Genomic DNA, 24,233 nt, shown 5'->3' with positions numbered 1-24,233 from the left:
GTTCACATACTGGGGACCATGCAACTGGCACATGCTCACATACTGGGGACCACATGACTGGTGCATGATCACATATTGGGGACCACATGACTGGGGCATGATCACATATTGTGAGACCATGAAACTGGCGCATGTTCACATACTGGGGACCATGCAACTGGTGCATGCTCACATACTGGGGACCACGTGACAGGCACATGTTCACATACTGGGGACCACGCGACTGGCGCATGTTCACATGCTGGGGACCAAGTGACTGGCACATGTCCACATACTGGTGACCACGTGACAGGCACATGTTCACATACTGTGGGACCATGCAACTGGTGCATGCTCACATACTGTGGAACACGCGACTTGCATATGCTCACATACTGGTGACCACGTGACAGGCACATGTTCACATACTGAGGACCATGCAACTGGCGCTTGTTCACATATTGGTGACCACGTGACAGGCACATGTTCACATGCTGGGGACCACATGACTGACGTATGCTCAAATACTGGGGACCGCACGACTGGTGTATGTTCACATACTAGTGACCATGTGACAGGCACATGTTTACATATTGGGGACCACGCAACAGGCGCATGTTCACATACTGATGGCCATGTGACAGGCACATGCTCACAAACTGAGGACCACACTACTAGCGCATGTTCACATACTGGGGAGCATGCAACTGGCACATGTTCATATACTGGTGACCACGTGAAAGGCACATTTTTACATACTGGGGACCACGCAACTGGTGCTTGCTCACATACTGGGGACCACACGACTGGTGCATGTGCACATACTGGGGACCACGCGACTGGCGTACGTTCACATACTGTGGGACAATGTGACAGGTGCATGTTCACATACTGGTGACCACGTGACAGGCACATGCTCACAAACTGGGGACCATGCGACTGGTGCATGCTCACATACTGGGGAGCACGCAACTGGCGCATATTCACATACTGGTGACCACGTGAAAGGCACATGTTCACATACTGGGAACCACACAACGGGCGCGTGCTCACATACTGGGGACCACGCAAATGGCGCATGTTCACATACCTGGGGACCACGTGACAGGCACATGTTCACATACTGGGTACCATGCGACTGGCGCATGCTCACATACTGGGGACCACGCAACTGGCGCATGTTCACATGCTGGTGACCAAGTGACAGGCCCATGTTCACATACTGGGGACCACGTGACTGCCGCATGTTGACATACAGAGGACCACACAACTGGGGCATGTTCACATATTGAGAAACCATGTGACAGGCACATAATCACAAACTCTGGACCACGCGTATGGGGCATGTTCACCTATTGGAGACCACGCAACTGCCGCATGTTCACATACTGGTGGCCACGTGACAGGCACATGTTCACATACTGGAGATAATGCGACAGGCGCATTCTCACATACTGTGGACCATGCAACTAGTGCATTCTCACATACTTGGGACAATGCAACTGGCGCATGTTCACATACTGGTGACCACGTGACAGGCACATGTTCACATACCGGGGACCATGCAACTGGAGCATGCTCACATACTAGGGACCATGCATCTGGGGCATGTTCACATACTTTGGGACCATGTGACAGGCACGTGTTCACATACTGATGACCACGTGACAGGCACATGTTCACAAACTGGGGCCCATGCGACTGGCGCATGCTCACATACTGGGGACCACTCGACTGGCGCCTGTTGACATACTGGGGACCACGCGACTACCGCATGTTGACATACAGGGGACCACACAACTGGGGCATGTTCACATATTGAGAGACCATGAGACTGGCACATGCTCACATACTGGGGACCACACAACTGGCACATGTTACCAGTCCTAGGGACTAAGTTACTGGCACATGTTCACGTACTGAGGGACCACGTGACTGGCACATGCTCACCTGCTGGGGGCCATACTTCTGGAGCATGTTCACATACTGGAGACCACACCACTGGTGCATGTTCACATACTGGGACCATGTGACTGTCACATGTTCACATACTGGGAAATATGTGACAGGCACGTGTTCACTTACTAGTGACCACGTGACTGACGAATGTTGACATACAGGGGACCACACAACTGGGGCATGTTCACATATTGAGAGACCATGAGACTGGCACAAGTTCACATACTGGGGACCACACAACTGGCACATGTTACCAGTCCTAGGGACTAAGTTAATGGCACATGTTCACATACTGGGGACCATACTACTGGAGCATGTTCACATACTGGAGACCACACCACTGGCGCATGTTCACATACTGGGACCATGTGACTGTCACATGTTCACATACTGAGGAATATGCGACAGGCACATGTGCACATACTGGGGACCACTCCACTATCACATGTTCACATATCGGGGACCACGCCACCATACTAGGAAGCACTTTACTACCAAGATACCTGCACATGCTAGGGAGCGTTAGAACGCTGTAATACCTCATGTCCCCACACTTGGGAACACGGGAAAGGTAGGGCATCTCATATTTTGGGACAATAACTAATGTTACCACACTAGAGAGCACGACTGGCGGCATACCTCTTTCACATACTAGTGAGCACACAATTGCCAGGATTCCTCTACTTCACGTGGTATGAAACACAAGGGTGCCAGAATACATCATGCTGCTGTACTAGGGGGCAGCAGGTTGCACAGCATCTCATGTCCGGCCAGAGTACCTCACACTGCCACACCAGCGTGCCCAGATGACTCCCCTGGGTGCTATGTTGGCTGGAGTGGTCACATGTCCATGACCTGCTCCTCACTTCAGCTGGGTCAGTTGTGGTGAACATTACCTGAGCACCGGACTCCCTGGGCAATCAGCCCCCACATGAAGTTGGCACAATACTCGCACCAGTGCGGCCCGCGGAACGTGTGCACCTGGAGGGGGAGAAAGAGAGGAGGTCAGAAGGGAGGGCAATAGCGGGACACAGGCATCTCAGGGATGATGGTTATGTGTGTAGGGGTGGGAGTTAAAATGCCACACAGAGTGGGGGGGGACAGACAAGCACATACCCAAGGGGTCCCTGATCTTGTTAAGCCAGAAGGATTTCTGAGCTGCCCCTCGCCCCTCACTTTCAATTTGTAGCACAACAAACCCTCACATGTCCTGGCCATTCCAGTGTAGCCAGCTCTCTTATGCATTTATTTTATATATAGCCATTGGTCACGCCCTAAACAGATTGACTCCTTAATTTGATTCAATGGCTACCTGAATCCAGTGCAGGCCACAGCCCACTCTTGCCTGGCCCAGGGGTATTTCCTACACCAGTAGTTCTCAATATTTTGACTTCTATGGACCATCACTTAGGGCCCGAGTCACAGAACTAACTAAAGACAAAATCCTAAACTTACTACCATTTTGGTATTCGCAGAAGTCACTTACTCATTTTGGTATTCAAAGAAGGCACTTACTCATTTCAGTATTCACAGAAGTTTGGACTCCTAAATTTAGGACTCCTAAATGCCTTCTGTGAATACCGACAGTCTTAAAATTAGGATTTTTCTCAGTTTAGTAGTAGTATAGTTAGGACTCCTAACTTTAGGACTCCTAAATGCCTTCTATGAATACCGAAAGTCTTAAAATTAGGATTTTTCTCAATTTAGTAGTAGTAAACTTAGGACTCCTAACTTTAGGACTCCTAAATGCCTTCTGTGAATTCTCGAAAGTCTTAAAATTAGGATTTTTCTCAATTTAGTAGTAGTAAACTTAGGACTCCTAACTTTAGGACTCCTAAATGCCTTCTGTGAATACCGAAAGCCTTAAAATTAGGATTTTTCTCAGTTTAGTAGTAGTATAGTTAGGACTCCTAACTTTAGGACTCCTAAATGCCTTCTGTGAAAACCGAAAGTCTTAAAATTAGGATTTTTCTCAATTTAGTAGTAGTAAATTTAGGACTCGTAACTTTAGGACTCCTAAATGCCTTCTGTGAATGCCGAAAGTCTTAAAGTTAGGATTTTTCTCAGTTTAGGAGTAGTAAAGTTAGGGCTCCTAACTTCTGTGAATACCGAAGTGAGTCAGTGCCTTCTGTGAATACCAAACTGGTAGTAAGTTTAGGATTTTGTCTTAAGTTAGTTCTTTGAATCGGGCCCTACATCATTACTGGAACCCAGGGACCCCACCAAATCACTATTGGAATCTGGGGACCCCCATTGAGTCATTATTGGAATCTGGGAACCCCCACTGAGTAATTACTAGAAACCGGAGAACCCCAACCTAAGCATTTTTATAATTTGAACCGCAAGACAATACACAAAAAATAGACACAGAAGCTTTCATCAAACACATATGCAAATGATGTAATATTGTATTTAATTCCCAAAGAAATATTTATACAAAATCATAATGTTAATTTTAACTGGAAGGTTGGGGCTTTTCTCAATTCACTTGAGGCCCCCGTAGTCCGCGCTATGTTTTGCTTGATGCACGTGCGCGGCTCCCATGAGTCAATCTGGGGAAGCTTAGGGCCTGGTTTGGAGTTCAGCGGATGAGTTACTCCGTTGCAACGGTGACAGATATCCCATCCGCTGAAATATAAATCCCATTAGGATATAATGGGATTGATATTTCTTATGGGATTTATATTTTAGTGGACGGGATATCCATCGCCGGTGTGACGGAGTGACCCGTCCACAGAGATCTAAATCATTACCCTCCAATTTCAAATTCCTTTACATTTACAGATCATTTTAAAATATCCAGTTGAACATTTCGCCTTTATATTTATATAGATTTTCTTCATCTGTTAATAATGAATTTTCCAAGCAGTCACGGACCCCCTGAATAGGCTTCGCAGACCCCAGACCACAGGTTAAGAAGCACCCCCCAGAGGTTCTGTGTCCTGTCATCCTGCAACAAGCGCCTTGTGGCAAGCTCCTCCCATCCCATCCCTGGGGGAAGGGGGACCCTATGGCCCTTTCCCAGGCTCAGAGTCCCTCACACTATACAATGACTGTCAGCACTGACTGCAAGTCAGAGACGCCTGGACTCATCCACCACATCTGTCTGTGTTCTTCTAGGGCCTTTGTGTGGACCCCCTCAAGCCACAGGGGTTTAACAGCCCTCCACCGTGACTGACGGACTGCCCAGCACCTACCACGGACTGCGCATGTCTCACCCACGAGTCCGTCTCTGGAGACCCATACAGGCTAGCATTGTCCTGCACACATTGATGGGACGTGCACGCGCTCTAACACCTCTCGCGCCAATCACACGCCCAGGCACTGCAGTCTCAGACGAGACAAGAACTCCACTCTGGTCACTCACGCACGACACTAACCCACATACACCACGCTGAAATTAATAACACATACAACTGAGCATAACCCAGAGTCTAGCAAGCTGACTGTAGCACCTCGGCAGGGGTATAAAGCACTAAACATATGCACAGGACTTTAAGGAGGATGAAAAAAGTGGGGGTTCTCTCAAAGAGGCGTGGCCAATGTACTTGAGGGAGTGGCTTAAAAACACTTAAGCTATAAATCTGTGCTCAGCATAGTGTGCCGTGGACTGGAGTTCTGCTGCTTCTGTCATTGCATCCAGATATGTATTACAACGAGTAACACTGAAATGTTCACTCTCTAGAGTGGCCCCTGGCAACAAGTTTCGCGTCTTTTAAAGTCCCAAATAAATCAATACCTTGCCATAGTGCAACAGGAGATTGCACCCGAGATTCAGCTTGGAGATGCGCAACGAAAAGTTACCTTTTGATGTAATATTATTTACCGATACGCTTCTTTTTTAAATCACCATGAACACGATGGGGCAGATGTACAAGCCCCTTGCGACACTTTTACGCCACCGTTGCATCACTTTTGTGACACAGCAGCATCGAAAACAGTGCCACGTTGCGACACATTTACAATGTGACGCATCTAGGGAGATGCGTCACGTTGTAAAGCCCTGCGTCACATGATACCTGCATCAGGTATAATGTATGCAGGGTGGGCGTTCCGACGCAAAAATGCCTCGTAAAAGTGAGGCAGTGAAATCTACATGATTTCACTGTGTCACTTCTATAACGTCACTGAGTCAAAACCTTACGCCTGCTTGAAGTTAGCATCAGGAGTGACGCAACACAATAGGAATAGGCATTCCTGAGCATTGCTGGAGTTGCGTCACGCTTGCGACACAACACCAGCGATGCATTACCTTTACACCAACAGATACGTGAGGCATCTGTCAATCCTTGCGCCATGGTGTGCCGCATTGCAAATGCAACGCATCCATGGCGGCGCAAGGGTTTTTTTGCGTGACACAATTGAACTGACGCATCTCTGCTGAAATGCAGAGATGCTGCATCTCTGCTAAAATGCGGAGCTGCGTTAGTTCTTGTAAATCTGCCCCCAAGTGTGATGTCTTACCTAAACAAAATGGATGCTATCACTTTCATACATCTTCTTTTGTGTCAGTTCTATTCTTCCGTATTGACGGTCACGAATATTCACATATAGTTACGAGGTGAAGTGAGGTCACTCACTGAGTAATGCTCTGCATCCCTCTCTCTCCCATCATCTGGTGAAGATCAGCACAGACTGACATAATGCTACCTGGACTGGAGCAACATGTCAGTAGTGTCAGGGTAAAGGAACCTTAGTAGTGTTGAGGTAACAGAATGGAACATCAGTAGTGTCGAGGTAACAGAAAGGAACGTCAGTGGCGTTGGATTAACATAAAGGAATGTCAGTGGTGCCTGAGTAACATAAAGGAATGTCAGTGGTGCCTGAGTAACATAAAGGAATATCAGTGGTGCCTGAGTAACATAAAGGAATGTCAGTTGTGCTGGGGCACCAGAAAAGAACATCAGTAGTGTTGGAGTGACAGAAAGGAACGTAAGTAGAGTCAGAGTGACAGAAAGGAACGTCAGTAATGCCCGAGTAACAGAAAGGAATGTCAGTAGTGTCAGGGTAACAGAAAGGAAGAAAGGTACGTCAGTAGTGTTGGGGTACCAGAAAGGAACGACAGTAGTGTCGAGGTAACAGAAAGAAAAATCTGTATTGTTGGGGTACCAGAAAGGAACTCAGTACTGTCGGGTTAACAGAAAGGAAAGAAAGTAGTGTTGGAAACATAGAAAGGAACGTCTGTATGTCAGTAGTGTTGGGGTAACAGAAAAGACTGTCAGTAGAGGTGGAGTACCAGAAAGTAATGTCATTAGTGTCAGAGTAACAGAAAGGAACGTCAGTAATGTTGAGGTAACAGAGAGGAACGTCAGTAGTGCCTGGGTAACCAAAAGGAACGTCAGTAGTGTTAGAGTAACAGAAAGCAATGTCAGTAGTGTCAGTGTAACAGAAAGGAACGTCAGGACTGCTGAGGTAACAGAAGGGAACGTCAGTAGTGGTGGGGTAACAGAAAGGAACGTCAGTAGTGATAGGTTAACAGAAAGGAATGTCAATACTGCCGGGGTAACAGAAAAAAATGACAGCCGTTCCGGGGTAACAGAAAGAAATATAAGTAGTGCCAGGGTAACAGAGAGGAACATCAGTAGTGACGGAGTAACAGAGAGGAATGTCAGTAGTGTTGGGATAACTGAAAGAAATGTCAGTAGTGTCAGAGTAACAGAAAGGAATGTCAGTAGCGTTGAGGTAACAGAAAGGAACATCAGTAGTGTCAGGGTAACAGAAAGGAACATCAGTGGCGTTGGATTAACATAAAGGAATGTCAGTGGTGCCTGAGTAACATAAAGGAATGTCAGTGGTGCCTGAGTAACATAAAGGAATGTCAGTGGTGCCTGCGTTACATAAAGGAATGTCAGTGGTGCCTGGGTAACATAAAGGAATGTCAGTTGTGCTGGGGCACCAGAAAAGAACATCAGTAGTGTTGGAGTGACAGAAAGGAACGTAAGTAGAGTCAGAATGACAGAAAGGAACGTCAGTAATGCCCGAGTAACAGAAAGGAATGTCAGTAGTGTTAGGGTAACAGAAAGGAAGAAAGATACGTCAGTAGTGTTGGGGTACCAGAAAGGAACGACAGTAGTGTCGAGGTAACAGAAAGAAAAATCTGTATTGTTGGGGTACCAGAAAGGAACTCAGTACTGTCGGGGTAACAGAAAGGGAAGAAAGTAGTGTTGGAATAACAGAAAGGAACGTCTGTATGTCAGTAGTGTTGGGGTAACAGAAAATACTGTCAGTAGAGGTGGAGTACCAGAAAGTAATGTCATTAGTGTCAGAATAACAGAAAGGAACATTAGTAGTGTTGAGGTAACAGAAAGGAACGTCAGTAGTGTTGAGGTAACAGAAAGGAACGACTGTAGTGTCAGGGTAACAGAAAGGAACATCAGTGGCGTTGGATTAACATAAAGGAATGTCAGTGGTGCCTGAGTAACATAAAGGAATGTCAGTGGTGCCTGAATTACATAAAGGAATGTCAGTGGTGCCTGAGTAACATAAAGGAATGTCAGTTGTGCTGGGGCACCAGAAAAGAACATCAGTAGTGTTGGAGTGACAGAAAGGAACGTAAGTAGAGTCAGAGTGACAGAAAGGAACATCAGTAATGCCCGAGTAACAGAAAGGAATGTCAGTAGTGTCAGGGTAACAGAAAGGAAGAAAGGTACGTCAGTAGTGTTGGGGTACCAGAAAGGAACGACAGTAGTGTCGAGGTAACAGAAAGAAAAATCTGTAATGTTGGGGTACCAGAAAGGAACTCAGTACTGTCGGGGTAACAGAAAGGGAAGAAAGTAGTGTTGGAATAACAGAAAGGAAGGTCTGTATGTCAGTAGTGTTGGGGTAAAAGAAAAGACTGTCAGTAGAGGTGGAGTACCAGAAAGTAATGTCATTAGTGTCAGAGTAACAGAAAGGAATGTCAGTAATGTTGAGGTAACAGAGACGAACGTCAGTAGTGCCTGAGTAACCAAAAGGAACGTCAGTAGTGTTAGAGTAACAGAAAGCAATGTCAGTAGTTTCAGTGTAACAGAAAGGAACGTCAGTACTGCTGAGGTAACAGAAGAGAACGTCAGTAGTGGTGGGGTAACAGAAAGGAACGTCAGTAGTGATAGGTTAACAGAAAGGAATGTCAATACTGCCGGGGTAACAGAAAAAAATGCCAGCAGTTCCGGGGTAACAGAAAGAAATATAAGTAGTGCCAGGGTAACAGAGAGGAACATCAGTAGTGACGGAGTAACAGAAAAGAACGTCAGTAGTGCTGGGTTAATAAAAAGTAACGTCAGTAGTGATAGGTTAACAGAAAGGAATGTAAATAATGCCGGGGTAAGAGAAAAAAATGCCAGCAGTTCCGGGGTAACAGAAAGAAATATAAGTAGTGCCAGGGTAACAGAGAGGAACATCAGTAGTGACGGAGTAACAGAGAGGAATGTCAGTAGTGTTGGGATAACTGAAAGAAATGTCAGTAGTGTCAGAGTAACAGAAAGGAATGTCAGTAGTGTTGAGGTAACAGAAAGGAACATCAGTAGTGTCAGGGTAACAGAAAGGAACATCAGTGGCGTTGGATTAACATAAAGGAATGTCAGTGGTGCCTGAGTAACATAAAGGAATGCCAGTGGTGCCTGGGTAACATAAAGAAATGTCAGTGGTGCCTGAGTAACATAAAGCAATGTCAGTGGTGCCTGAGTAACATAAAGGAATGTCAGTTGTGCTGGGGCACCAGAAAAAAACATCAGTAGTGTTGGGGTAACAGAAAATACTGTCAGTAGAGGTGGAGTACCAGAAAGTAATGTCATTAGTGTCAGAGTAACAGAAAGGAACATTAGTAGTGTTGAGGTAACAGAAAGGAACATCAGTAGTGTTGAGGTAACAGAAAGAAACGACTGTAGTGTCAGGGTAACAGAAAGGAACATCAGTGGCGTTGGATTAACATAAAGGAATGTCAGTGGTGCCTAAGTAACATAAAGGAATGTCAGTGGTGCCGGAATTACATAAAGGAATATCAGTGGTGCCTGAGTAACATAAAGGAATGTCAGTTGTGCTGGGGCACCAGAAAAGAACATCAGTAGTGTTGGAGTGACAGAAAGGAACGTAAGTAGAGTCGGAGTGACAGAAAGGAACGTCAGTAATGCCCGAGTAACAGAAAGGAATGTCAGTAGTGTCAGGGTAACAGAAAGGAAGAAAGGTACGTCAGTAGTGTTGGGGTACCAGAAAGGAACGACAGTAGTGTTGAGGTAACTGAAAGAAAAATCTGTATTGTTGGGGTACCAGAAAGGAACTCAGTACTGTCGGGGTAACAGAAAGGGAAGAAAGTAGTGTTGGAATAACAGAAAGGAACGTCTGTATGTCAGTAGTGTTGCGGTAACAGAAAAGACTGTCAGTAGAGGTGGAGTACCAGAAAGTAATGTCATTAGTGTCAGAGTAACAGAAAGGAATGTCAGTAATGTTGAGGTAACAGAGACGAACGTCAGTAGGGCCTGAGTAACCAAAAGGAACGTCAGTAGTGTTAGAGTAACAGAAAGCAAGGTCAGTAGTTTCAGTGTAACAGAAAGGAACGTCAGTACTGCTGAGGTAACAGAAGAGAACGTCAGTAGTGGTGGGGTAACAGAAAGGAACGTCAGTAGTGATAGGTTAACACAAAGGAATGTCAATACTGCCGGGGTAACAGAAAAAAATGCCAGCAGTTCCGGGGTAACAGAAAGAAATATAAGTAGTGCCAGGGTAACAGAGAGGAACATCAGTAGTGACGGAGTAACAGAAAAGAACGTCAGTAGTGCTGGGTTAATAAAAAGTAATGTCAGTAGTGATAGGTTAACAGAAAGGAATGTAAATAATGCCGGGGTAACAGAAAAAAATGCCAGCAGTTCCGGGGTAACAGAAAGAAATATAAGTAGTGCCAGGGTAACAGAGAGGAACATCAGTAGTGACGGAGTAACAGAGAGGAAGGTCAGTAGTGTTGGGATAACTGAAAGAAGTGTCAGTAGTGTCAGAGTAACAGAAAGGAATGTCAGTAGTGTTGAGGTAACAGAAAGGAAATCAGTAGTGTCAGGGTAACAGAAAGGAACAACAGTGGCGTTGGATTAACATAAAGGAATGTCAGTGGTGCCTGAGTAACATAAAGGAATGTCAGTGGTGCCTGAGTAACATAAAGGAATGTCAGTGGTGCCTGCGTTACATAAAGGAATGTCAGTGGTGCCTGTGTAACATAAAAGAATGTCAGTTGTGCTGGGGCACCAGAAAAGAACATCAGTAGTGTTGGAGTGACAGAAAGGAACGTAAGTAGAGTCGGAGTGACAGAAAGGAACGTCAGTAATGCCCGAGTAACAGAAAGGAATGTCAGTAGTGTCAGGGTAACAGAAAGGAAGAAAGGTACGTCAGTAGTGTTGGGGTACCAGAAAGGAACATCAGTAGTGTCAAGGTAACAGAAAGAAAAATCTGTATTGTTGGGGTACCAGAAAGGAACTCAGTACTGTCGGGGTAACAGAAAGGGAAGAAAGTAGTGTTGAAATAACAGAAAGGAACATCTGTATGTCAGTAGTGTTGTTGTAACAGAAAAGACTGTCAGTAGAGGTGGAGTACCAGAAAGTAATGTCATTAGTTTCAGAGTAACAGAAAGGAACGTCAGTAATGTTGAGGTAACAGAGACGACCGTCAGTAGTGCCTGAGTAACCAAAAGGAACATCAGTAGTGTTAGAGTAACAGAAAGCAATGTCAGTAGTGTCGGTGTAACAGAAAGGAACGTCAGTACTGCTGAGGTAACAGAAGGGAACGTCAGTAGTGGTGGGGTAACAGAAAGGAACGTCAGTAGTGATAAGTTAACAGAAAGGAATGTCAATACTGCCAGGGTAACAGAAAAAAATGCCAGCAGTTCCGGGGTAACAGAAAGAAATATAAGTAGTGCCAGGGTAACAGAGAGGAACATCAGTAGTGACGGAGTAACAGAAAAGAACGTCAGTAGTGCTGGGTTAATAAAAAGTAACGTCAGTAGTGATAGGTTAACAGAAAGGAATGTCAATACTGCCGGGGTTACAGAAAAAAATGCCAGCAGTTCCGGGGTAACAGAAAGAAATATAAGTAGTGCTAGGGTAACAGAGAGGAACATCAGTAGTGACGGAGTAACAGAGAGGAATGTCAGTAGTGCTGGGTTAACAGAGAGGAATGTCAGTAGTGTTGGGATAACTGAAAGAAATGTCAGTAGTGTCAGAGTAACAGAAAGGAATGTCAGTAGTGATGGAGTAACAGAAAGGAATGTCAGTAGTGTTGGGGTAACAGAAAGGAACGTCAGTAGTGCTGGGGTAACAGAAAGGAATGTCAGTAGTGCTGGGGTAACAGAAAGGAATGTCAGTAGTGCTGGGGTAACAGAAAGGAATGTCAGTAGTGTTGGGGTAACAGAAAAGAACGTCATTAGAGGCAGCATAACAAAGAGGTACTCAATAGTGTCGGGCAGCATAAAGGAATGTTAACAGTGTAGGAGAGTAGGATCTTTCTGGCATAGTTACCCCCGCTCTTTGCCTGGTGTCAGTGTGTTTTGACTATTATACTCTGGGATCCTGCTATTCAGGGCCCCAGTGTCTGTGCTCTCTTTCCTCAATGTACTGCTAAGTACGTTCTATACTTCACCATTGGTATACTGGTGTACCCCTGTAAGTCCCTAGTATAAATGTTACTAAGGTGCCGAGCGCATTGGTACACCAGGGGTCTCCCATGGGATGCAGTATGTATTATGCCACCCATGGGAGTCCATGCAAACTGTGTCTGCAGGTCTGCCATCGCAGCCTGCGTGAAATGGCGCACGCACCTTTCACTTCAGATATAAGGTTTTCCTTATATCCTGGTCACTGCACTTAAAACGTGTAAGTCACCCCTAAGGTGGGCCTTACAGCCCACAGGCAGGGTGCATGGTTCTAAGTGTGAGAGTGACCCTGCATGAGCAGCATGAGCAGAGACACCCCTACAACCCCCAGAGTCCATTTTCTGGCTTTGTAAGTGCGGGGAAGCCATTTTAAGGTATGTGGTGGACACTGGCCAAGTCGAGATGTCCAAATACATAATGTCTTCCCCAAACCCAGTCATGTTTGGTATCAAACATGTTGGAATCATGCAACTACACAGATTCCAGTGTTGGTTGCATGATAGCATGTACTGGAGAGCTCCTTAGAGGACCCCCCCATGCCTACCTGGGTAGCCTTGCAGGGTCTGCAGGCAAGCTAGGGCTGCTGCCAAACCCAGACACTTTTCAACCCTCCTGCTGCTGAGCTTAACTCTGGCAGGGGACGGCCGAACAAAGGATTTCCTGTAGCGAGAGATTGACCACCTCTCCTTTAGAATTAGGTGTCTTCGGCTAGGGTGGGGGTGCTCCGAGCACCTCCAGACTGCTTTGAAGGGCACATTTATTTGGTGCCCTCCTTGCATAAAACAGTTTTGCCCAATTTAGGAGCCCTTGGCTCCCGCTCTGGCGTGACACTACACAAAGGACAAGGGAGTGACCACATCTCTGTCCAGCTCCGCCCCTGGGAGGTGCCCAGAGCTCCTCCAGGTGGCCGCTGGATTCTGCCATCTTTAATCTTGGCCCCTGGGAGCATCTGACTGGGTAGGTCCTCAGAGTAGTGTCCCTGACCTCCTCTGATAGGTGGGTCACTGCAGAAGGTGTCCTTCCCCTTTCAGGGTTAGTTGAGGGCTCCCCCGAGTGTGGGTCCTTAGATTCGTCCTGGGCACCATCAAGATCCATCAAGACCTGTGTGAAGACACGTCTGCTGTTGGACACTGGACTCTGCTGCTGGATCGAGCCAGGGCCAAAGACAAGACTGCGCCTGCTAGGAAGATTCTCTCTGCAACTCCGTCTTCGTGCTCTTTCAAGTTTCTGCAACTCTGTGGCCAAACATCCCCTGAGTCTCGCATGACTCTGCATGCATCCAAGCAAGAAGGCATCTCCCTTGGAGTGAAGGAGTCACTCCTCTGCATCTACAGGCACCTCAATGTTGATGACCGGTTCGCTGATCTTGCTGTCCCACACAACACATGTGGTGGTTTGTTGGTTCCCCATGGGCCTGACTAGTCTTCTCTGCAATTTGGGAGACTGTAATCTCTCTCCAGTCGATTTGACCCACATCCCTGTGCACCGCATCTGTTTGTCGTTGCCAAGGCTTGTCGACTCTCTTGACTAAAGAGCTTTGAACTCCAGGAGGCTCCAGCCTCAATCATTGCACAGCTCTAAGAGTGTTATCCTCCCTGCATCTCCTGCACTGTGGACGTCCATCTTCTGTGTGCTGCTGAGGCCTCCCTGCAACTCCCTGTGCCCGCTGCCAGAGTGTCCTCCTGGGGTCTCCATCGATTCCTGCTGGCTCTCCTCTGTGCTGAGGGCCGGCTCTGACTTACCGTTGCCGGGTTAGTCCCACAGACCTTGCTGGTCTGCAACCAAGCATTGTTTCCTGTAACCAGACTATTGTATTTGTCAAGAGTTGTTGGAGTTCTGCCAGCCACTGACCCTCCTGCATTCTTCAATCATCATGGATTAGCTCATGGATGGCTCCTGTGCGCCTGCATCAATGCATCAATGCCTGGGCTCTACAACTGCTACATCAAGACCTGCCTGCTACAGCAAGCACCTCTGGCAAGGGGAGGCATCACGCTCCTGCTCCTCCAGGACATCTCCGGGTGGGTTGGACTCTGTCCTCTCTGCTTTCAGGTAATGGTAATTCTCATCCAAAACCCATGGTTGGTTTCCATTGACCTGGTCTATGAGACGCTGTAGCCGCCAGACTTCCAAGATCCTCCATTGACATCAACGGGCGGTTCAGACAACACTTCGCACCTATGCACCCGGGCTCTCTGGTGTAGGTATCCTGGTTCCCTGGGCATCCACGGGTGTAGTGGCTCTCCAACCTGCCTTGATCCAACTGGTTTCCTACGGGTCTTTTGGGAGGGGCTAGAATCCGTAAAATACCTACCGCAACTTTCCCCCTGTTATTCTATGGACATTTGACCCCATGTAACACCTCTGCACCCGGGCGTCCAAGCTACTTACCTTTGGTTGTTCCATGCTTCCTCTGGGCTTCTCCATCCTTGGGTATTAGTCCTGGTTTCATACTCACCTCACAATCCATTTACTATATGGTTTGCTCCCTCCCCCATGGGGGCCCCTGTGTTTTCTATGCTTTACTTACCTGTTTTGAAGTATACTTCTATGTGTATTGATATCTCCGGGTAGTTTTAGTGCTGGTGCATAATAAATCTAAACTATTTTTCTAACACTGGTGTGGTTCTTTCTTGTGTGCAAGCTTTGCTGATTGACTGTGTGGTAAAGAGTACCCGTTTTACACCCTCCTGAATAAGCCTCAACTGTCCTCCACAGCTGCCCCTTGAGGCTTTGGCTATCATGGACCACTACAACTATCCCTAAGGGTTGCCTGGACTCAGTGCAGGGTGTATCATCTGCCTCCACCCGTACATCACCCGCTCTGTGGGGCACAGACCCGGGCTGGCATGAGGAGGGCACCCGGCAGCCAGACCTCAGTATTGGTGGGCCGCGTCCACCCATCACCCGCTATGTGGGGCACAGACCCAGGCTGGCACGAGGAGGGCACCCGGCAGGCAGACCTCAGTATTGGTGGGGCGCGTCCACCCATCACCCGTTCTGTGGGGCACAGACCCGGGATGGCACGAGGAGGGCACCGGGCAGCCAGAACTCAGTATTTGCGGGGCGCCTCCACCCATCACCCGCTCTGTGGGGCACAGACCCAGGATGGCATGAGGAGGGCACCGGGCAGCCAGACCTGAGTATTGGTGGGGCGCGTCCACCCATCACCCGCTCTGTGGGGCACAGACCCAGGCTGGCATGTGGAGGGCACCCGGCAGCCCGACCTCAGTAATGGCGAGGCGCCTCCACCCATCACCCGCTCTGTGGGGCACAGACCCAGGCTGGCACGAGGAGGGCACCCGGCAGCCAGACCTCAGTATTGGCGGGGCTCCTCCACCCATCACCCACTCTGTGGGGCACAGACCTGGGCTGGCACAAGGAGGGCACCCGGCAGCCAGGCCTCAGTATTGGCGGGGCGCGCCCACCCATTACCCGCTCTGTGGGGCACAGACCCGGGCTGGCACGAGGAGGGCACCCGGCAGCCATACCCGGCTCTTTGAGCAGGACTCAGCTCCTCTAGGACTTGTACTGGGTGTAATAGGGCTCGTGCAAGGGGTGTGCTTCCCTAGAGAAAGTGACCCTTTGACCCCAGCATGCAGGGCCGATATCTTATGCTCTTAGGGGATTCCTACTGCCCTGTCCTGCCCCACACCCCCTGGTGCCGAGCTGGCCCCCACTGCTGCCTCGCCCGAGCCCTGGCCCTGGATTCACGACCCGGCCTTCTCACTTGTCACCAAACACAGCCGGTTTCACTGCCCTTTTCAGGCCGAAACCCGGAGCGGAAACTCGTGGTGTCCCCTGGGGCTGTTCACTCTCACTGGAAACTCTTCACAACCTGTTCTGTCTCTTCTGTCTCTGTGTACACGCAGCTCGTCCGGCGACTCCGCGAGCTGCAGGCGTGACACACAGAGTACTCACTGCGCTCTCAGCACTCACTGTCCTCACAGTGCTCAGTGTACTCACAGCACTCACTGTCCCCGCTGTCATCAAGGCATGGACTAGCAGGCGGCAGAACATACCACAAGCCCATTTGAACATTGCGCCCTCGGACACAGTCGTTGCCCAGAAGACATCTCCTTTTTCATGGCCCTTGTCTCCTGGTGGATAGCGCCTCGAGGCAGACACATGAGGCCAGCTTGCTAGTGGGCGCTTGCTTGCTCCATCTCTCCTTGTTCGTGGCCCTTGTCTCCGGGTGGATAGCGCCTCGAGGCAGACACATGAGGTGAGCTTGCTGGTGGGCGCTTGCTTGCTCCATCTCTCCTTGTTTGTGGCACTTGTCTGCTGGTGGATAGCGCCTTGAGGCAGACACATGAGGTCAGCTTGCTGGTGGGCGCTTGCTTGCTCCATCTCTCCTTGTTTGTGGCCCTTGTCTCCTGGTGGATAGCGTCACGAGGCAGACACTTGAGGGCAGCTTGCTGGTGGGCGCTTGCTTGCTTCATCTCTCCTTGTTCATTGCCCTTGTCTCCTGGTGGATAGCGTCACAAGGCAGACACATTATGAGGTCAGCTTGCTGGTGGGCGCTTGCTTGCTCCATCTCTCCTTGTTTGTGGCCCTTGTCTGCTGGTGGATAGCGCCTTGAGGCAGACACATGAGGTCAGCTTGCTGGTGGGCGCTTGCTTGCTCCATCTCTCCTTGTTTGTGGCCCTTGTCTGCTGGTGGATAGCGCCGTGAGGCAGACACAGGAGGCAAGTTTGCTGGTGGGCGCTTGCTTGCTCCATCTCTCCTTGTTCATGGCCCTTGTCTCCTGGTGGATAGCGCCTCGAGGCAGACACAGGAGGCAAGTTTGCTGGTGGGCGCTTGCTTGCTCCATCTCTCCTTGTTTGTGGCACTTGTCTGCTGGTGGATAGCGCCTCAAGGCAGACACATGAGGTCAGCTTGCTGGTGGGCGCCTGCTTGCTCCATCTCTCCTTGTTCGTGGCCCTTGTCTCCGGGTGGATAGCGCCTCGAGGCAGACACATGAGGTGAGCTTGCTGGTGGGCGCTTGCTTGCTCCATCTCTCCTTGTTTGTGGCACTTGTCTGCTGGTGGATAGCGTCACGAGGCAGACACGTGAGGTCAGCTTGCTGGTGGGCGCTTGCTTGCTCCATCTCTCCTTGTTTGTGGCCCTTGTCTGCTGGTGGATAGCGCCTTGAGGCAGACACATGAGGTCAGCTTGCTGGTGGGCGCTTGCTTGCTCCATCTCTCCTTGTTTGTGGCACTTGTCTGCTGGTGGATAGCGTCACGAGGCAGACACGTGAGGTCAGCTTGCTGGTGGGCGCTTGCTTGCTCCATCTCTCCTTGTTCATGGCCCTTGTCTCCTGGTGGACAGCACCTCGAGGCAGACACGTGAGGTCAGCTTGCTGGTGGGCGCTTGCTTGCTCCATCTCTCCTTGTTCGTGACCCTTGTCTCCGGGTGGATAGCGCCTCGAGGCAGACACATGAGGTCAGCTTGCTGGTGGGCGCTTGCTTGCTCCATCTCTCCTTGTTTGTGGCCCTTGTCTCCTGGTGGACAGCACCTCGAGGTAGACACATGAGGTCAGCTTGCTGGTGGGCGCTTGCTTGCTCCATCTCTCCTTGTTCGTGACCCTTGTCTCCGGGTGGATAGCGCCTCGAGGCAGACACATGAGGTCAGCTTGCTGGTGGGCGCCTGCTTGCTCCATCTCTCCTTGTTCATTGCCCTTGTCTCCTGGTGGATAGCGTCACAAGGCAGACACATCACAATGTCAGTTTACTGGTGGGCGCTTGCTTGCTCCATCTCTCCTTGTTTGTGGCCCTTGTCTCCTGGTGGATAGCGTCACAAGGCAGACACATTATGAGGTCAGTTTACTGGTGGGCGCTTGCTTGCTCCATCTCTCCTTGTTCATGGCCCTTGTCTCCTGGTGGATAGCACCTCGAGGCAGACACATGAGGTCAGCTTGCTGGTGGGGGCTTGCTTGTTCCATCTCTCCTTGTTCGTTGCCCTTGTCTCCTGGTGGATAGCGCCTCGAGGCAGACAAAGGAGGCAAGTTTGCTGGTGGGCGCTTGCTTGTTCCATCTCTCCTTGTTTGTGGCCCTTGTCTGCTGGTGGATAGCGCCTCGAGGCAGACACATGAGGTCAGCTTGCTGGTGGGCGCTTGCTTGCTCTATCTCTCCTTGTTAGTGGCCCTTGTCTGTTGGTGGAGAGCGCCTCGAGGCAGACACATCATGAGGTCAGCTGCTGGTGGGCCCTTGCTTGCTCCCTCCGTGGGTCCCCCTTGGCATCTTCGAGCTCCTGGCCTTCCCTAGATGACTTTGCATCTGCCCCCTCGTAGGATTATAGGAACCATGTCATCTCTGACCTCACTGAGGGTCTTCGGAACTCCCTACATCTCAATGAGGTTCCTCAAGGGTTGGAGAAGAGAGTTCATCTCCCCTACAATGATGGGCGTACACTGGTGTCCATCCAGTGGCGTAACGAAACCTGAGGGGGTCCCCCTGCAATGTACGTGGAGGGGCCCCCGACTCACCGCCCACCACTCTGCCTCACCACCAACAAATCTGGTATATTTTGATTTGAAACCTCCAACATCAAATGAAATGTCTCTATATTCGCGTACTCAAAGTTCGAATAAGAAAGTAAGAAACACTCTCAACATATAAGCGACACCATTTGTAACATTATTGTCAAGAGCAGATTATTTAACTGAGACAGGAATCAGAGCAATGCCAAGGAGCGGCCCTATTGTTTGAGGAACTGCCTATCGCTGAAGAACAAGGAACAAATACTTAAGGTCTGAATTAGAATTGAAATTGATGGAAAATAACTTGAAACTTTGAAAGACAAACCCAAATCTGAAATATAACAGACTCGACTGACAATATACATGAGCAGTACACAAGATATAACCCAGTACCATGCCTGCTCCAAGAGAAATACACTGGTGTGAATTATCTGCATGCCACACGCTTGCGTCTGTCAGGGATTTTGTACGATATTAACCACTCGATAGTATTTAAAATGAACTGAGGATGCACTCTCAATAGCTACCATCAGGGCTTTATTAGTGAGCAGGGAATAAGCAGGCAGGCACACAAGGCTGAGGATGAAAACTGCTCGGATGCTTCTGAACACTGATGCAGATGTGTGTCTGCATTTATCATTTCTGTATTGTAAACAAAGCTAATTACACGATTTCTGGTGCACATATTAAAGACAAGCGGAAACAGCACCATCAATAACGCATCATGTAGGATAAAAACAAACCATATTAGTAAGTACCTAATGACAGAATCTACACCAACTGTAGCTGGTGGAGCAAAGGAAAAAGTGCAAATACTTTCAAAGCGCATAATACAAGAATCAGCAATCCAGCAATATAGAAAACTCAAGCGTGTTTTGTAAAGCAATCCCCCTTTCTTCTTGCATCAAGGTGAAAATACTTTCAAAGTGCGTGATAAAAAAAACAAATCCAGCCGTATGCAGAAATGAAGCCAGGGTCAAACAATTCCCCCTTTGTTTTTTGTATGAAGGCGCAAATACTTCAAAGAGACTGGTCAGACAATAACAAGCACAGCAGCATACAAAAAACAAATCTAACCAGTTTAATCAGACTATGGCCCTTTGGTTTGTGAATGAAGGCGCAAATATTTCACAATGACTTTTTAAACAATAATAAGTACAGCAGGCAGCAGCATACAAAAACCAAACCAGTTTAGTCAACCAATGCCCCTTTGGTTTGTGCATGAAGGTGCAGATATTTCAAAGTCACTGTTGATACAATAATAAGTACAGCAGGCAGCAGCATATAGAAATCCCTGTACTGTACCCTTCCCAGGCACACGCACATCTAGCGCAGAGTCACTGCTTGCGCAGCACTGCACATCTACCTGAAGTAGGCCAAGGGTGAGTCAAGCATACAGCAGCTGAACTTTAAAACAAATGAGTGAGCCTGTAGGCCTCACTCCAGTGGCATAGATTAACAAGCATTGGCATAGCCAATAGGTCTCGCTTTTGGGACCTTATAAGTATTAAGTTATGCAGCACAATATCCTTGGTGCAACAACATTACTGTTGCATGGCTAAACACTTATAAAGTCCCAAAGGCGAGACCTATTGGCTATGCCAATGCTTGTTTATTACAGTTTACTTACTAGTGGTGGGAGACTGCTTTTTATTATCAGTTCGTGCCGTTTAAGAAATGGGTCATCTCAGAATTATCTACTTCTATTTTCTGAACAATAGGGACGCTGACTTAGCTTCATCTTAGAGTTCTTTACACAAGAACTGTTAAATTCTTTGACAAAGGTTCCTGATTTCTTCTTCAGCCTTATAATAGCACATAACATCCTATGAAATATGTCTGACAATACACATCCGAAAAAGTATATCCCTTATCTTTATATTACTAGTCCCGGGACTTTCGTAAGCATCATCCACTATAACTGAGTAAGCTATATCAATTTATATTCCTTCTGGTCCATATTAATAACTGTTTCTGGAAGTATATTAGTGGCTGATTCTACCAAGGTGGAATCTAATAAAAGAAATTACATTATCTTGGGCACAGGGAATCTTTTGTTTTTTTTTATATTAAGCTCAAAGGATACATGTGGACTTAGCTCTGTTTTTGCAGTTACTTAATGGCATCCCTCGAGTATGTACGTGGTTTCAGAATACCTTGCACTTTTAGGGAAAAAAGGATTAAAATGGGCATTTAATTACTGCTACATTGGCATTCCGTACCCTTCTTTTAATCGCTTTTGATCCTTGGTTATGATCCACATTTTTAATACAATTTTTCTTGAATGCAAGTTTTAATGGTAATTTTTTATGATAAACTAGAGCTAAAAAATAATAGGCGCCTCCCACCGGCTCAAGAAAAGGATAGTGAGACGACACCTCTTGTTAGAGCATTGAGTAAACTGAGAACCAGCTTTTCTGCAGTTTTTACTAACAGAGGCATCCCTTGCAAACTGCACAGTAATCAGCAGTTTGTGATCAATCAGCTATAAAGTCTGATAAAAAGAGGTATGATGCTTCCAGTAGGGCCTCTGTTGGGGCGATAGTGCGTTGATGGAAAAAAAGTATAAGAAGAAAAACGAGGGCGATTAAAAGTACTTTGAGAAGCCTAACCGCCCTCAAATTATTAGCAGTAAAAGATATGGGAAAGTAAATACGTTCATTCTCCAGTAGGTGGAGCACCAGGATCAATAGCACAGTAAGGCTGCAGCTTCGCATTTAAAACAAGCGGCCGTGGAGCGATCGCGATCAAACATCAAAGCGGCCGCGAAAGTGAAAGTGATCGCGGTCAAGCGCAGCGCGCACGCCCGCACACATGCACTGTAGCTCTAGGCTGGCCTGGTAGCAATTTTTGGAGCCCTCTCAATAAGTCTCGCCAGAGCAGCGCATGCGCTGGGTCAGGCGAGACCTAAAAAGGACCTGTTCACTACTACTGATCACTACCAGCCACTTCCGCCATGAGTAACTTATGACACTGGTGTGTCTCCTTCTCTATCAGCCACCCAACTACAGGAAGCATAGCCTGCTTTATTTTCCCAAACCTGGGCTGACATATACTGTTAATTTAACATTCCATTATCCCTAGCCCACTATGGTTGGCCGCGAACCTAAGATTTGATCATATTTATTTGAGGCCCGTTTAGCCTGCTTTTTTAATCTTTTTCCCCTTTCTTTGTCGTTTTCACTTTATTTTACTTTTCACCTACACCACACCTCCCACTACAGGGTTGCCCTCCCCCCACCCAAGAGAAAACCCTCCCTTCACTGTTTAAGGTTAGGTTTCCTTTATAAATATTTTCTATGGGATACACGAGGGTCTCCTTGTGTCTAACAGGGATGACCCTTTTTCTTTTCATGTATATAGTCTTCAGGACCGGAACCAGTGTTGCATTATGAGAATGTGGTTACATTTGGGCTGAAAGTTGACTTAACGAAAGAAAGGCCACTTGGCCATCACTAAAGCGCAGCCACGGGGTAGCATTTGAAAGGAATAATAACGTAATTTGCCGGTGTTTATCACCAGACGCGTGTGACTCTGACCCAGCTTTAAAATGCGCTCCTTCAAAGCCTAAGCAAAATTGTCGTGCACCGCTGTATATATCTGGGGTTTCTTATGTTTTCTTATTATCACGAGATCATGTGGCTAAATATTTCCTTATAACTCAATGTGAATTATGCAATACCATTGTGTCGGAAAAAGGTTAATTTTGTTTACAATGCGTAAAATCGAAAGACCGGCTTTGTAACCTCTCGCCGGCAGAAAGTATTTTTTCTAAACTGCAAACCGGAAATAATACGGATAGTATGTTTTCTATGTTTATACATGTTATGTTATTTTATGTTATTCGCACTTGTAGAGCACACGGTTACCCTGGGGTGTCCTAGCGCTAAGCACTGGTTGCTAGGGGAAAAAGGGTGTGTGCTACTGGGAGAAGAACCATGTCTTCAGACCCTTTCTGAAAGTAAGGAGATCCGGGGCGTTTCTGAGATGGAAGGGAAGCTCGTTCCATGCCCTGGAGGCACAATTGATGAAGCTCCTACCTCCCCAGTTGACTCTCTTGAAAGAGGAGACTTGAACATATTTAGCTCCTGTGTAGCGTAGCATTCTTCCCGGGACATACCATTGGAATTTGCGCCTAAGGAAGTCGGGTCCTGCTCCATTAATGGCCTTAAAGACAGTGCAAAGTGCCTTAAAGCAAACTCTTTGTTTCACCAGGAGCCAGTGAAGTTGCCTTAGCTCCTCTCTTACTGAGACAAATTTTGGAGTACCTGACAGCAACCTTGCTGCTGCGTTTTGGGCTTGTTGGAGCCAATTGATGTGCTGCTTTTGGGCATTAAGATATAGGCTATTGCAGTAGTCCAGTCGCAACATTATAAGGGCCGTTATCACTGTCTTAAGGCTGTTTTCGGACAGGAAGAACTTAATTTTCCTTATAATTCTTAGGACTAGAAAGTAGTCCAAGATCACCATGCTTATTTGGTCACCCATGTTGAGCTTATTGTCCAACAGTACCCCAAGGCTTTTTGCCTTCCTAGCGGGTGGGGGGCAAGAGCCAAGATCTTCTGGCCACCAGTCGGGTGTCCACACACGTGGATTATTTCCAAACTTTATGACTTCGGTCTTGCTAGAATTCAATTTTAGACAGTTCGAGGACATCCAGCCGGAGATGGCCCCCATACAGTCATGAAAACGTGCCCCAGTTTCCTTTTCCCCCCCCTTCCATCAGAGACAACACTATTTGAGTGTCGTCAGCATAGGAGGTAAGTTGGAAGCCAAATGATCTAATGACTCCAGCCAGGGGTGCCACGTAGATATTGAAATGTGTCGGGCTCAGTGACGAGCCCTGTGGCACCCCACATGGAAGGGAAAAAGGTTTGGACTTGTTGCCATCCAGATCCACGGTTTGTGATCTTTCAGATAAAAAAGATTGCAAGAGTTTCCATGCTCGCCCTTCTACTCCTATATCAGACAAACGGTCCATCAGCACTTCGTGATGGACCGTGTCAAAGGCCGCCGACAAATCCAGCAGGATCAGGACGGCATTGCCACCCCTGTCCAAGGCCTCTCTAATTTCCTCCGTGGATAACAGTAGAGGCGACTCTGTGCTGTGCTCTGCTCTGAACTCATATTGGGATGGGTCAAGAGAGTTACTGAGCTGGAGAAACGCACTGAGTTGTGAGTTCATGGCTTTTTGCAATATTTTGGCAGGGAAAGGGAGCCATGAGA

At 47.8% G+C, this 24,233-nt stretch overlaps 1 protein-coding gene across 2 annotated transcripts in view; it reads right to left on the bottom strand.

Annotated features, from left to right (window-relative positions):
* Nucleotides 1-24,233, bottom strand: part of CHN2 (chimerin 2) — a 531,221-nt gene that overhangs the window by 113,921 nt on the left and 393,067 nt on the right. For both annotated transcript variants that reach the window (XM_085630409.1, XM_085630408.1), the window contains exon 8: nucleotides 2,835-2,919. In XM_085630409.1, coding sequence (XP_085486535.1) covers nucleotides 2,835-2,919 — 85 coding nt within the window. The remainder of the gene's footprint in view (nucleotides 1-2,834; nucleotides 2,920-24,233) is intronic.

Source organism: Triturus cristatus, chromosome 10 (genome assembly GCF_964204655.1).
Source record: "Triturus cristatus chromosome 10, aTriCri1.1, whole genome shotgun sequence".
Taxonomy (NCBI): Eukaryota; Metazoa; Chordata; class Amphibia; order Caudata; family Salamandridae; genus Triturus; species Triturus cristatus.
This window is presented reverse-complemented; position numbering and strand designations above follow the sequence as displayed.